Genomic DNA, 15,655 nt, shown 5'->3' on the forward strand with positions numbered 1-15,655 from the left:
TTCTGCTAACTTTCAAAACGGCTTCTGTACTCTTCCTTACGTATGTTATTAAGGAACACTAAAGTTGCTTCTATATTCTGTTCCTCCTCACTTGTTCCCTTTTATCTCTTTGAAAGTTTAGAACATTGCTTTAAATAATTTAAATTTATTATTTCATAGCACCAAGGGGAAATGGGCAGGAAAAAGAGTGGACACTTGACAAACAAACAAGATTATCTCATCTCTTCTCAGCAAACAATCTGGTAGGTAAGACTCACCTGCCTCCATTTCTCTTGTAGTTGTCTGGTACATAATGAGGCTATAACAACAATAAAGATGATGGTTAATACCAAATCAAATTCACAGTGGAAGGAAGTGCTGGTTTATCTAATATTCTGGAAGTACCGATACAGGACTCACCTATCTGACACTTTGGAAATGCCAGCATAGAGCTGGCATATCTTGCACATCAGACGAATTCAAAGGAGAAGGCACAGTCACGTAACAAGGATAAATTAGAGCCAGACCAGACTTATTGTCTGATTCTTCCTATCTTCTAAATAAATTTCAAGCCATAGACCATCATGATAAAAATAATGTCTGCTTTCTGCGCAGCAAAAGTTTGCAACCAGCTCTAAACTTACCACAAAAAACGCTGTTTCCAGGAAGAAAAGTGCTTACTTGCAAAAGATTTGCCAGATCTGATACCTCTGCACTCAGAGACAAAGTAGCGCTGTGTAGGAGGACGTGCACAACAAAAAGTTGCTACTTCCACGAATAGGGGAAAACGAGACATGAAATGAACAGATATTCAGGTGGAGGATGTTACGGGAAGCTGTACTTCATGATTTTGCTGTCTATCTGCCTGCTGGTTTTTTTGATAAAACATCCATTTTCAGTGATAATTGTATATAAAGTAAGCAGTATGTCATTTGATAGAGGAGGGAAATGGGAAGAGGGAAATACTGCTTTTCTGGATTGGGAATCACTATTCAAAGCAATTGCTGAAAAACATTTTTTAAGCAAGTTTTTTTACAACACAGTGTAATTACACCAAAGAAAAGAAAGCCTGATACAGGCTAACAAACTCACATTGGACTATATGTTGTGTGAGTCGCTGAAACGTCTAAAATTATTTTACGGTTGCAGAACTGCGACCAAAAAGCGAATTTTAAGATTTCCTTCACTCAGGAGTGGCTGAAATGAAACTAACATCTGGATTTCAGTCAGAAACCACAATCTCCAACTTATGCATTCAACTTATACAACCATTTATTCAACATCTGTTTGCCTTTAAACTGCACATTCTGTCTACAGTCAATTTTGCATCCCAAGCTTTGTTTCTAGCCAGCTTTTCACCCAGATCGCGTATGTTTATGTGTCAGCTTCCTTTGGTTTACCAAGCTTCATCCATAAACAGAGAGCCAGGGGCTTTCCAAATATATGTCCAGGCTTCCAGTAAAGAGTAAGGAAGCTAAGATAAGAAACACTTACTGAAAAGTCTCTCTTGGGTGTGAGTTTCTTGGGGAAGTGGTCAAAGGCATAGGGCTTGGTGCAGACAGGATAACGATTCCGGTGGATCTTGTAGAAGAGATGAGCTGATTTATCAAGACGGTAATCACAAATATATACATCCTGCTCCTTCACACCTTTTGGCCTCCCTGCAGTTTCAAAACAAAGCACATAGGGAAAAAAAAAAAAGGTTAATCAGATTCAAGAGGAAACACATGGTATAGCAGAACAAGAACAAGCCATACATAGTGTCAGAGAAGTAGGGGGCTGTCAGAGCTGTTCACTGGGATGGCAGGCATTCATATTTGTTCTCCATGATTCAGAATCATAATAGCGGACACATTGATAGTTCAATTTAAGAGCAAACCCTGTATACTCTAATCAAATAGTACCCAAACTTTTACAAAAAGTATTATCAACTGCCATCGCTTTGTCTTCCTTGCCCACCACAACCCCACCCTGCTGCTGTCTCTTCAGTACTGGCCCTCTTAAAAGAGAAATCCCTGTCCCAAAGCTGAAGCAATAGTGGTCCCTCAGCTCTGATACCCTGTAAACATTGGGTACTGCCTTTTTACAGCAGTAACTATTATCACACTTCCCAAATTACCAGAAAGGTGTATTATATTTCATTTCTCATCCCACTGAGTTTCCTTACCTTTGCAGTAGGTGTATAGGTCAAGAACACAGCACGTTCCCACCACGGCCTCTAAGGGGATAATTTCATACAATGGCACCCGGAAGAGCTCATTGTGATAAAACTTTCGAGAAGGGGAATGATGTGTTTCATGTGGACGGAAATAATGATGACCAAATGCAAACCGCTCCTCTCTGTTTAAAGGTGTAAAAGTAAGAGAAAGAGAGAAACAGAAGGGGGAAAAAAAAAAAAAAAAGACTATTTCCATGCGCCCATGATACAACTTTACTTAATGCCCTTCACTTAATTTTGAATTATCTATCTTGCATTTTTGCAAAGACTGTGACGAAAAGCAAAGTCACGTGAATTTTACACATTCAACTTTCCCCCTTCAGTAGGTGGAAATACTCCTAGTGTGATTTTTATGAACACAGCAGACTTACTGTGCTGCTATCTACGGGGCATATGCATTTAGTCACGTTACAGTGGCTTAGCAAGTCAGTGATCGTTAGCGGAACCAATTCAGCTGTCAGTGCGTATTCTCAGCCTATTCCAACAGTGAGGAAAGTGCTTCAACTTCTATCTCTTCTCCCTCGCTTAAACCTCCAACCTTACAGGTTTTTACTTTGCAGTTGTGGAGCACAAGCAGAGACAAGCGGGAAATCATCAAGCCTTTGTAACTGAACCGTGTTCAGTCCTGCATTTTTAAGCTATGACAAGACTTCCACAAAATTACTGTGTTTTGACAGGTAGGTATATGGAATGTCTCAAATTCAAAAAATGCCTTGAACATACTTCTCATTTTTCCAGAGTTTTTCAATGCGGAAAATATCGAGTTTCTCCCTGTTGATGTGGGACAGCAGCCGATATGACTGCCGGACAGGGTGTCCATCTGGAGTTCTACGGCTGTCTCGCATCAGGTAAACACAATCACCTGGCAATAGGCACAAAATACACGCCTGTAAAGAACTTTTCACGAGTCCAGCACACCAAAAATACAGGAGTAAATGGTTTCATTAAAACTAACATGACAGAGCTACCTAATGTTGAATTGTACAGAGTGTTGCAAAACCAATGCAGAAATAAGACAGGTTACCTTGATCATTTTCGCAAAAAGCTTTATAGCGAGAACTAAATGTAACTTGAATTGTATGTCCAGACCGAAAATAGTAACATGTAATGAATCAAGATAAATTATGACAGACCGCAGCGTATGTAACAAAATAAGTTTTGATTAGGAAAATGTATAGAAATTAGATATAGCTGCAATGTTTAAATAATTTTTTTTAAGATTTTAGAGAGAAGTTACTTAGAGAGATTAAGAAAATTAATCATTGACTGAGAAGCCCCAAGCCTTTGATTATCCCAGCAGAACTCAAATAAGATAAGATGCATAGCTCAGGAAAGGTAAAAAAGAACTCAAAAAGGGCTGAACAAAATTACATTCCTGGCAACTAAAAAAGTCTTTCCCAAATGCAACCCCTAAACAGGTCCCTAAACTTCTAATTATTCATTTCATCCTGTGACTGAATGAAGTCTTTAATTTCTCTGCTCTGATCTGTGAAACGGCATTATTAGTACTTCCTTTCTGCCCCCCAGCCTCAACTGCCACTCTTACTTGCATACTGCATCTTTCTTTGTGACAATGGCCACCATTTTATAGGGTGAAAATACACTGCTCCATCCAAAAAGCCCTTCTCCTTTAGGGAAAAAAACTTTAATCAATAATATTCACAAAGAACCTGAAGAGTTTCAGAGGGAGAACATTTGGGAAACTCAAAGTATTACTGAAAGTATCATTGGATTTAGTATATAGTATTTAAAAATCAATTCCGTCTTTTCTGTTACTTATCTCACAATGAACCTGGGAGATCCCAGGTCATAAAAATTTAAGAAAAGCTGCCCTGGGTAAGATCAAAGGTCACGTAGCACAATATGCTAGCCAGAACAGTGGGCTGTAGCAGATGTCAGGAGGAAAGAGCATGGGAATAAGGCAGACATAGGAAAAGCCTGCCCAAGGTGTCCCCTTCAGGCTTGCTTTAATGTCTGCTTTACAGACCTTCAGAGCTGAAGGCTATAGCTGGACCACTGTGCATAAATAGGCAGGGAGTACTCCTTCCTCCAAGAATCTGTCTAATCTTTTTGGAATCATTTATACTCTTGACCTCTCCAACTTCCTGTTGCAATGCTTTCCATAGTTTAGTTATGCTTTCGTGGAAAAAATACTTCCTATTGTTTAACTAAGTTACCTGCTAAATCCCATGTTTGTTCCCTAATTTCTATATTGTTACACCTTACTATGCCAGTGATTTCACAGACCTTTATCATATCACCCTCCACATCACCTGACTCTATTCCCAGCAAAGGTCTTTCACAACTGATTACCCATGTCATCTCGCTTGCTTCTACAAGTAGCAAGATACTGTTTCTGAGATGGGATGACAGGAATAGCACACAGCATGCAAGACAGACACACTGTAAGATTACAGAACGGCACAACTACTTTTTCTATTTTCTTCATAATAATTCCTAACACTCGTTTTGCCTTTCTGACTCATGCCGAGCATTTCTCTTATGTTTCCATTAAATTGCAATGACTCACGGATTTTTTTTTTCCCAAAGTACACAACTATTTTTGTGTATGTGCAGTTACGTCTATTTTCCTTTCATGTATGTTACTGTTATTTAATTAATTAACAGGCTCAGTCTCTGTTACTTCCACAGCTTCACAGAAAGATGCTAGGGAACCACCGAGTACAATGTGGCCCCAGGTTCAGAACACCTCAGGTTTGCTCTCCCTTAGCTTATAGCCAAATTTAGGATTAAAGTGAAGGATGTGTAATTACATTTGCATAAATATCATCTCATTTATCAATCTTGTATAAGTTTAAAAGATGCTCCTGAGGACTCCTCATACACAAAAATCGCTTTAAAATATTATGTTGTCACCTGTACTCCACCGTTACAGTGACAATACACTGCACTATTAAAAAAATCCTCTGATTTAAACCAGAGATGACATGGGCCATACGGGCACTGATATCTGCCTACAACCATGACGCCAGGTTTTAAACCTTCTGATATACCAGTATCGCTATTAAACAAATAGAAGCTGAAGTTGCAGGAAGGAGAGATAGAGTTTTATTCTCGCTTAAGTAAAAAATGGACTGAAGACAGAATGACATAGGCTTGCAGACAAGCTAGCAGAGTGCAAGCTCTTCAAGGATTCAGTGTGTATTTGCTGGTGATTAGCCTGCACTCACCCATTGTATCAGCTCTTCTTACTATCTGAACTAAAGCTGGGATAACATCATCTTCATGTTACTAAACTACTTTTAAGGAACCCAGCTCCCTAATTTCTTTAAAAGACCTGTAGAGGAAAAAAAGTAAGGTACCTGCTGAGAGCAGCTGCTGGCCCCAAGCAGAATGGAAATAAAACCACTTTTTTTTGGCTGTTATTTTAAATTACCTACTTTCAACTCTTCTTCCCTACCTCTTCAGTGAGAATAAAGCAACTCTAGTACTTACTGTACCCGACTAAAAAAATGAGTATTCAGAAAGAAACGTACACGGGTACTCTCTTGCCTGAAGGATTAGGAAGCTTGATTTCAATTCCAGTTTATCCAGATGTTACTAACTACTGAAAGAGCTACCCCTGTCTCAAAAAGGGAGTTTATAGTTCTGTTTTCAAGGAAGACAGGCAGCTGCTACTGCTTCTGCATCAAAGATAATGACATATGACAGTTTCTGGCTATGCGGCGTTTCCAAGATCCATTTTGACTTCTGTTTATCAACTCGCATTGGAAGTACAACTCTCTGTTCGCTCTGCAGGATGCAATGGATCAACTGATCAGATCTATTTGCATAATCTCCTGGTTTTATGTGTTAGGTAATTTTTGCAGAGGAAGCACATCTGTAGTACGTAACTCAACAACCTCAAGTAGAATTGTCAAGAAATTAAAAAAAAAGTCCTCTAACCAGAGACTGAAGGACCCTCAATTATTTAGAGGGATTTGTTCACAGCCAAGTGTGTGCACTCACACAGTTGGAAGCTTTTCAGCCTTGTTCCTCAAAAACATGACTTCTCAAGCTCGGAACTGGAAGACAAACTAATTCAACGTCCAGACACAACTCCCCAGCAGCGAGGGTGGACCCTCAAAGGAAGGCAATGGTCTCAAACCCGCTTTCAGTCTTTATCACAAGATCAGCCACTTTCTCATACACAACACTGAGGAAAAACATAGTAGTCTACACATAGAGTGACTGTGGGGAGGAAGGTCACCATGGTCTCTTTTGCCCTGGAATCTGTAAATTACATGAGCTTTTAGAAACCAGCAGGAATAAAACCCTGTTTCTTCTACTGTCTCCAAAATGCCTGTGGCACCTGTATCACAACAAGTTCTATAAGCAGGTGTCACGCCTCAGAACTTTTGGTGGAGAACTTGAGACCAGCAACGAATCCAAGAATTTCCCCTTTTTTCCCACTGTAGCTGTGCATTCCTTTCTAGCACCTTCCAGGTATACACCTTGCTTAACCTTTTCCCTGTAACTGCAGAGGCATTTGGTGCCTAACAGAGGCAGTTTGGTCTCCTCTGTCCTCTGCTCATGGTACATGGAGTTCAGCCACATATGGACTAACATTTCTCTAATTAAAGTCACCAAGATCAGATTAGAGGTGCATGAGTGAAATGACAAAAACTACCTCAATGCTATGAATGACGGGAAGACGCCACAAAACCCAGCTAAAACATAATCCATTCTAACAGAACACACAAAAGCAAGTACCGATACAACCCTAGAAAGTGAGTCACTCTCCAGCAAGGAACTCAGCAAAAAACAAATGGCTGAACTCTAGACAGGCTAGACAATGCAGAGCAGCAATGAAAAAGGAACAGTGAATGTAAATTCTAGAATCCTGCAAGGTGGATAAAGAATATACTGTTCTTTGACTTTTTTTTTTTTAATTCTCCACTTTCCTGAAGACTCTCCCATTCCCCTCTAGCAAACATGCCAACTGGTTTTACTCATTCAAGAGCAGTTCTCTTAATAATTACATAGGCTTCTTTCTAACCTTGTACGTATCTGTAGGATGAAATAAAAAAGAATAATAATCAGTGAACTGAATTATGTGGCTGTGTAGCTGCCTCTGAAAGACTCAGGGCTCTGAAGCAATGTCCAGAAAGATACACTTTTGGGAAGGAACAAGCAATAAGCTGGATGTTTTAATGACCATTCTACACCAAAATCCTCAAGGCCCAATAGCGTACTTTGCCTTTATTTCTAAATGTTAACTACCAGAAGTTGGGCCAGCATCTTCCTAATCTGGCCAGAAGGAGAGCCCTATCTGTGCTAAAGGTAATTAATGTTTCTTCATCAACCAGCCTGTGAGAACTCTTACTATGAGTCACTCCCATAATAGCAGAGAGTGCAGCTTTCTACTTGTAAAAAGATAAAAGCATTTCGAACAGGGTGATGCCAGAAATTTCTGTACACTGATGAAAAATCGAAAAAAAAAAAATCTGATGGAAATCACAGCCGCCACCAGAGTTAGCACATACCTTGGCGCAGCAGCAGATCATCCCGTAATAAGCATATATAATAAACACAGCCAGGCTGGGCATAATGGGGACGAGGAATCATGGGAACCTCCTGGATGAAAAAAGAAAAAAGGAAGGAAATTCTGAGATGCCCACCATAATCAGTGCAAAATGGGGCTGATGTCCTTCTGGAAATATGCAGAAGTGGATAGAGAAGAAGAATTGACACTTAATTGGATTAAACCTAAACCAAGGAAGCTACACTATCAAGTCAGAATCCCACACCGGTCTTGCCAATGTCAATAAATATAAATGCAAGAGCTGCTTTAGTTTCTAACTGTAGTAATGAAGAGGAGATTTTTTTTTTTTTTTACCCTGTTCACAGATCGAGGTTCACACTGCTCACACAAGTAGTGTTCAACATCAGAATTCACACCCATACAGTCACAGTGCTGCCAGACCTGGAAAAACAGACACAACCCAATTAGAAATTCCTGTGATAGATTTTATTTACAAATTGCATTTTCTCAAAAATATTAGGGAAAGCAAGAAAACAAGCTTCCCAAAAGAAATTCAAGATTTTCATTGAACTATTTCACACTATGGCAGAAGACAGACAAGATTCCCATGCAACCGTTTGTGTAAAAGCCCACAATTGTTGAAATTAATTCTGTTCGCCTAAAGACGCGAGTTGCTGGTGGTTTCAGAAAAGTGCTAGCTCCTCTATATAGAAATGCAAGTTGCATTTCCTCTGTGAAAACAGAATCTCTCAATTCTTTTGGAGAGAAAATGAAGGTCTGAAGAGGTAATTAATACTACTAGCTACATGGAAACTTCTGGTAAAAGTTCCACTAGTTACGTATCATAGAAAAAGCACCAGGCTTCATTTTGTGTTCCCCCTGCCTCACCATGCACTTTTCACACTGGATCATGAGTCCTTCATCTTTGTAAAGGCCACAAATGCAACGGATCACATCCTCGTCCTTCTCATGCCCATTTTCTTTTTCACAGACCGATGTCTCGCTGCTGTCAGCTTCACTTGCTGTTTCTCCCACAATTTCATCAATTTGGGCAGATGCCTCATGGCGAGCATTATAATACGCTTTCCGTAGCCGGCATACATCACGCCCAGTTGGAGATTTTCTGCCATAATATTTCTGAATAAAAACAAAACAAAGAAACAGGTTTTTTTCCAGGTTCCATGCTTTTGGTTCTTTCCTCCTCCCTGCATGCACCCTTAAAGGTGTCTTCACTAAAGCTGCATCCACTAATGTGGCATTCACCTGTCCATCTACTCCTTACTTTGAACGGCAGGTCTGTGTATCTTACATGTGCCATGGAAGGACAAAGTACTTCTTCCAAAAGGTACTGGAATTTCTTTAGGTTAGCTATTCATGCATGTTCTTGACCTTCTATCTGTCTGACCTAAGGCACTAAGAGCAAGCTGAAGCACCTGAATGTCTGTTCATCAGAAATGGATCATCCCAAGTTCTCTTTCTCTAAAATATTTTTCTTCTTTTATTACTGTAAGTCAGCAAGAACATGAAACTAGGGTATATCCTCCACTGTCTATGCAATAGCTTTCAGGCCAGGGAGCACCTCACCTCTGCGTTCCGGAAGACTTTCAGCATGTCCCCATCAAAAGCTTCCACAGTTTTGTAATAGCCGGTCAAGATCTGTTTCTCAATTGTGGCAAGGTCCAATGGGTCAGAGATCTTTTCATAATAGTCTGCATTTCTAAAATGGGAATGTATGTACAATGTCATTTTCACTAGCATTTGAAAGCTGTGCAAATCCATTATAGAAAACTATGGGTTGCTCTGAGAAGCAAGTACTTACTTTTTCTTTGGGGGCAGGTTCAGGAGTGGAGCTGCAAGAGCCTGCCTGGAAGAATCTGGAACAGGAACACACAGTTTACTTGAGTAAAACTTAGAAAGATGAGTAACCAACAATATTCAATCTAGGTTAAAAAAAGACTCTTCTACTATCTGAGGCACAGGGAATTGAAATGCTTTTGTATTTCTAGAAGTTGGTTGCTGTAATCAGACTACATGTATCAAAAGGGAGGATAGTTTCCTTGCAATTCTGTCAATTGTACTATTTTGCTGAAGCACTGAAAAAAATGAATTTAAAAGGATAGCAACAGCTGTGGATTCTGGTGGCAGAGGAGAGAGTTGAGGATAAAGCAAAGTGATTACTCGTGGCAGGAGAAAAAAAAAGAGAAAAAAGAGAAAAAAAGGAGGAAAAAAGAGAAAAATGAAAAAAGAGAAGAGAAAAAAAGAGGAGAAAAAAAAGAGGAAAGATTACTTAACGTCTTGAAATAAACTCATTTTTTGCTAGTATTTTCTATTCAGAGAGTCCATTGTTCCAGAGACTGAAAAAGTTTCAATGGAGAATTTTTTAGGAGTGTCACCTTCACCTTTATAGGATATGATGCTATCACATATTTCCTTGAAAATCTGGGCTAGGCGGGCAGCACGAGCCACTTCAATATTCTCTTCAGCTGCAGCCAAGCGTCGTGTTCTCACAGAGCGGGAGGTCTGAAGGGCTGAAAACTGGGTCATGAAGACATCTAAAAGAGGGCAAAAAAAAGAATTATCTCTAAACAAAAAATTAAAGATCAAATCACAGCATCTCTTCCAGTCCAGCAACTCCACCACCAATTATTAAAATTAACATGTTTTCTAAGCTACTGTAACAGTAAAAGCCTTCAGTTTCACATTCCCCAAGTTGGCTCTCATGGCTTATTGCTCATCTAAATGGTTAAGCTGGTTATCAAAGTATTTTATGTTGCTGGAGCAAATACAGCATGTCATTGAATTCACCCAAATACTCACTTCCCAGCTTCTCATGTACCCGACAGTGGGGACCAAATCCTGCCTGGCTGTGAAGATTATGGTCCTACGAAGACAGTGCTATTTCTGGAGCAGGATTAATACATTTTTTCTGATAGTCATATTTTGTCCCATTCCCATAACTGACTGCATTTTTGTTCCCTAAAGGCCTGAAATCGATTCAATTATGAGGATAAATGACAATTTTCAAAGTCAGCACAACTATTTCTGGTCTAGGGATACAGTAAACAGAAAACAGCCCTTCTCTGTAAGGGTCCAATCATGGAAAATGTTAAATATCATAAATCCTCCTCTGATAAACCACTCTTGATGAAACACAAGACACGACAACTTCTACCAGGACTTGAGAGACATCAGGGCTGCTGGAGGAACACAAACAAATCCAGCAACCAGACACACGGCTTACAGCATACAAACTTCTCGTTCTTAAGAAAATAGCATTAAGTGTTTCAGAGGAAACTGCAGAATCCCATAATGCAAAAAATACACTGAAAAAGAAGAGCTTCTGTCTTACCCTGCTATATGTCACAATAAGGGCATACATACACGAACACATATATAGGTATTCCCTGTAGGTATTACAAAAGGTAAATCGATCTTGTAGTAACTCTACATTTGATTTATACACAGAGCTTATGTAAACTTTTCATGGGCATGTCATATAGGTTCTGAAAATAGCAACCTGAGGAACCCGTTTTGGTCTCACCAGATTTAATATTGCCGTCATCCCGACAGATTCCATTCCAGCGGTTGTATAGTGATGTGGTATGGATATTGTCACTGACATGCTTCACCTCCTCTTGTTTCTGTCGAATCTTTTCCCAGTTTCGTACCAAAAATACATGGTGTTTTAGCACAAAATTCCTAGAGAAATTAGAAATGCATTCAAGAATCACTTTCATACTGTAAAATTAATTCATTAATGCGGGGAAAAAGACAGATATTCAGAGGTACACTTCTGATGTCAGCGGAGAGGAATTCCACTCCAGCTGGTTAAAGGAGAACTAAGAACCGCTTACTCAGACATTTCATGATGCCCTAACTTATAGGAAAAATAAGTAGTTTCGACATTTGCACAACACTCCATTTCTGAGGAAAAACCCACTGAAATTATTCCTTACCTTTCTCTGTTAGACATGGGCTTCATCTGAAGCTGTGGTGTCAGCCTTGTTGGCGCATTCACACTTTCACTGGGTTCCTCTGGGATGTGACCCCTCTGGAAAACAGATCATTCTGATAGACAGGAAAAACTGCACCAAGAACTTAGCAAAGCAGTAAAAGTAGTTCCTGAGACAGAACCTGTAGTATTTCTCTGAAGTTTAAAATATACAAACACACAGTTTTTTGCTCTGATGGCAGAAACTGATTTTCTATTAACCTTTATCCACAAAAAAAGCTACTACTTACTCTCTTCTTTAGTTTGTGCTTTGACTTCCTTTTCTCTTTTGATCGTCCAGGCCTTCTGTGGGTGCTCACAGGCTGATTGCTTTTGCTTGAAAGTCCATTCATTCGCTGACTTTTACCCCCAATTATTCCTCTGCATTTGTCAAAACCACATTTGCAGAGTTGCTTTGGGGAAAAAAGGGAAAAAAAAGAAAAAAAAAGAAAAAAAAGAAAAAAAAAAGAGAGAAATTATTTTAAATAAAGCCCAGAACACTGAGGATATCTTGACAGGTTATAAAGAACCTGTTCTGTCAAATACGACACAGTATGTTTTGTTAATCAGCCTTCAACTTTACAGAACTGTTTGTCCTTGGTGAGTTTTTTCAAGGTCTTGCACTATGATCCTTACCTGTTTTTCAACATTAAATGAATGAAAATTGTAGTCGTAAGTCAATTCAGTACCAGCAGGCATGTCTTTAAGTGCATACAATCCAATCCGGTAAACACCATTAACAGACCTGCAGGGAAAATACAGTAAAATATTCCCAATAATTAAAAAGAAAATTGTCTTTGTCCACATAGTGGAAGTGTTAAGAGACACGAAGCAACACTTCTGCTGTGCCCTGGATTACGCTTGTTCTTCATTTGTACTGTTCTCTTGTTTATCTCTTACAATAAACTTGGAAAGCCAAAAAAGTGAATACTGTATTTACAAAGAGTAGGAAGTTGTGCTTCAAATAGAGAAGCCACAAACTATATTGGCTATCATGGCAGATCTACTTATCAACCGCCAAGACTCAGGCCCTTGCCCTAAATTCAAAGCTTACGCTGAACATCATACCTCATTTCACAAAATGCACTAAAATTAGTCGCCTCTCCAAATCTTTTACTTATTTTTTTGTGTTGGATTTTAAAATTTAAAACTTGATTACTATTGCTAGAATTACCTGATAATCACAAGCTACTCTGCTGTACTGCCACCACAGCTGGTTCCTGTTACGACCATCTGCTATTACACTGTAAGTTACTCGCTAAACATTTCTCAGAAGTACTTCCTACTAGTCTGGCACTGGATTTCTTCTGATAACATAGTACTGATATGACACACAGTGTGCTGAAATCAGACTACTTTCCTGTTTGCCTGCTTTAAAAAAAAAAATTTCAATTGCCAGAGGGAAAGAATATATACATATCGATTATTTTACGGCATTACTTACGCTTCAAAATCGGTAGCAGGTAATAGTATGACAAACAACAATGTTGGATTGGCCTTGCCAGAAAACTTAGATCCTGTCTCCAAAACGTCCAACACTCGAAAACATTACATTACTTCTCTTGTGCAATGTAAGCATGACAGTAAATATTATTTACACTGTTCAGCTTGAGTCCCCTCCCTATTTTACATCAGATTCTCTTAGATGATCTGGTTCTCTACATCTTAGTCACTGGTATACCAGTCTTCCAGTAAACAGAATATATTTTTCTTACCATTTCTGCATTTCACAGTTAGGATTACAGCTGTGGTTGATAAAACGAGCCTCATTGCCCATACGATAACTATCTATCACCATTCCACTGTCTAAATTCAGGCAGTAATGATCACTGTGATTATGGTACTGTTCAATCATCCGGTTCCTAGGAAGCAACACAGGAAAGTTATTTGTGATTCTGCTTGTTGCTGCAAAGTAAACAGGGAGTAAGATAGTAATCGCGCATTCAAGAATTCTGAGAGAGGGTTTTGAAGAAAAAACAATTATAATCTTTTATATTTTATAGAACTGTACACCTAGAGACGGAGGAAAACCATTATTATACCTATTTTTATAAGTCAAGGCCATTGACAGAGCTTGGATTAGAATTTAGAAATTTGCTCTTCTGGAATGCTCCCTTTTGGGTTCTCCAGACTATTTGTATACATTTCATGTTGATAACCTGTGTATGGAAGAGAAAATGCAAGTATATATTCTTTGGTGTGTATATGTATGCATGGGTACAACAATCAGCCTCTCCCTTTCATTATATGGGACTGGACACAATGGAATTATATCCATTGATTACAGCTACCTCTTTTTAGCAAGAGAGCAACGGTAACAAGAGTCGGTTGTGTTAGCAGTTATCTCTGCAGGAGGATTGCATTTGTCTTCTGACAGAGCTCTGAGAGTAACAACTACATCCCTCCAATCTCAATTATCCTGCGATGCTATGTAGTTAACAAGACTACAGTGTCTTTCTTTCATTGGTTATTAATGCTCCCACTTGTCCTTTTTTCTTCATACCTATCTGCAAAAGCTCCTTTCCCTTCCTGCCCCATTCTGCCCCTCAATTCTATCTTCCACAGTTCAAATTCTGCACAGTACTCATAATTATATCAAATTCACATTCACTTGTGGCATTTGCCATTTACAGAGCAGATGTGGCAGATGATGCATTCCAAACACTAATCATTCCTCCCTATTTGATGGTGAAAAACTTGGTTGATCAAAAAAGCTGAACTCTAAGCCTTGCTTCTGGTGGCTGTGACCAGAAAAATATGCTTTTTTTCCCCCCTTACCCTCCCCTTCGTTTCTAAGGATTTCCCAGCAATGATAATAGATACTAAAGTCATTTATTGAGCCTTTCATGCTAAAGCAGCAAATAAATATTTCTACCTGAATTCTTGCTCACTAACAACTTCTCCCAGATATTCAATGATAAACTGTCCTGCTTTCAGGGGTTCTTTGGTACGAATACCCCATCCTTTCTCCTCAGCCCGGAACCTTTCCAGGCACTGCACCCATTCATGCCTCTGTATCCGCTGATTACAACACTGTTCACCGCAAGGACAGGTGTTTGGTGAACACTCTGCAAAGATCATCCTAAAATAAAAAATAAGAAAAAAAAAAGAAGTTAAAGGACGGTGAATGGCATACTTTTAGCTCTATCATACAAGGAAAAAAAAAAGAAAAAAATTCCTCCATTAGAACAAAAATTCTTTAATAACTAAAATGCTTCTTGTTTGCAAGGTATAATTCACACACAGATTCACAGTCAGGTGCTCACTGCTATTCGAAGAGCAAAATGGAGCTTCTAATGGGATCTTCGTCTGAAGAAAGATGTGGGGGAGCATACGTGCAGCAAAATTTACCCTGTACACTCTGTAACAATACTTTTATTACTGGGCTTGCATCCAGCACAACTCTTTCCTTAAAGATATTATTAATTGGTGTGAAATAATACATTTATTGAAATTCTCTTATCATAGTCAGTCAACCTAGTTCTAACCTGTTAAGACAGTCTTCCACACAGCCCTTGCCGTCACCATCATCTGGTTTCTTACAATTGCAGGTTGTGGCCTCATAGCCAGAAAGAGGCTTGACATCCACATAGACATCTGGAGGAAAAAAAAACCAAAACAACAACAACAACAAACCAAACCCAAACAGGGAAAAGAATTCTTTCCAGGTGAAAAATCAGAACTATTTATCTACAATATTTTCATTCCAATTGCATAAAGCAAAAAAAAGAAGGTAGACGTGTCTTTGGTAGGATGAAGAGCATGACAGAAAGGAGGGGTGTCATGTGAAAATTCCAGTTAACACATTTTAGTAATAAGCTTTTACTTACTAGAACGGATTTTTTTATAAAGTGGGACATCTGGCTTTTTATACAACTAAAAGGAGAAGAGAAAGAAAATTTTAATACATTGCATAAATGCATCTGTTATTCAAAAGAATCAGGGAGATTATGTTCTGTCCATATGTAACAGTTTTGTAATC

At 39.0% G+C, this 15,655-nt stretch overlaps 1 protein-coding gene across 3 annotated transcripts in view; it reads right to left on the bottom strand.

Annotated features, from left to right (window-relative positions):
* Positions 1-15,655, bottom strand: part of ASH1L (ASH1 like histone lysine methyltransferase) — a 66,025-nt gene that overhangs the window by 3,841 nt on the left and 46,529 nt on the right. For all 3 annotated transcript variants that reach the window (XM_075736980.1, XM_075736981.1, XM_075736982.1), the window contains 18 exons: positions 15,504-15,549; positions 15,162-15,270; positions 14,549-14,755; positions 13,389-13,535; positions 12,310-12,418; positions 11,925-12,086; positions 11,639-11,733; positions 11,224-11,381; positions 10,082-10,234; positions 9,502-9,556; positions 9,267-9,399; positions 8,571-8,819; positions 8,037-8,123; positions 7,684-7,774; positions 2,921-3,059; positions 2,147-2,319; positions 1,474-1,640; positions 258-298 (listed from right to left, as the gene is read on the bottom strand). In XM_075736980.1, coding sequence (XP_075593095.1) covers positions 258-298; positions 1,474-1,640; positions 2,147-2,319; positions 2,921-3,059; positions 7,684-7,774; positions 8,037-8,123; positions 8,571-8,819; positions 9,267-9,399; positions 9,502-9,556; positions 10,082-10,234; positions 11,224-11,381; positions 11,639-11,733; positions 11,925-12,086; positions 12,310-12,418; positions 13,389-13,535; positions 14,549-14,755; positions 15,162-15,270; positions 15,504-15,549 — 2,321 coding nt within the window. The remainder of the gene's footprint in view (positions 1-257; positions 299-1,473; positions 1,641-2,146; positions 2,320-2,920; positions 3,060-7,683; positions 7,775-8,036; positions 8,124-8,570; positions 8,820-9,266; positions 9,400-9,501; positions 9,557-10,081; positions 10,235-11,223; positions 11,382-11,638; positions 11,734-11,924; positions 12,087-12,309; positions 12,419-13,388; positions 13,536-14,548; positions 14,756-15,161; positions 15,271-15,503; positions 15,550-15,655) is intronic.

The sequence above is a fragment of the Balearica regulorum genome, chromosome 28, assembly GCF_011004875.1.
Source record: "Balearica regulorum gibbericeps isolate bBalReg1 chromosome 28, bBalReg1.pri, whole genome shotgun sequence".
In the NCBI taxonomy this organism is placed as follows: domain Eukaryota; kingdom Metazoa; phylum Chordata; class Aves; order Gruiformes; family Gruidae; genus Balearica; species Balearica regulorum.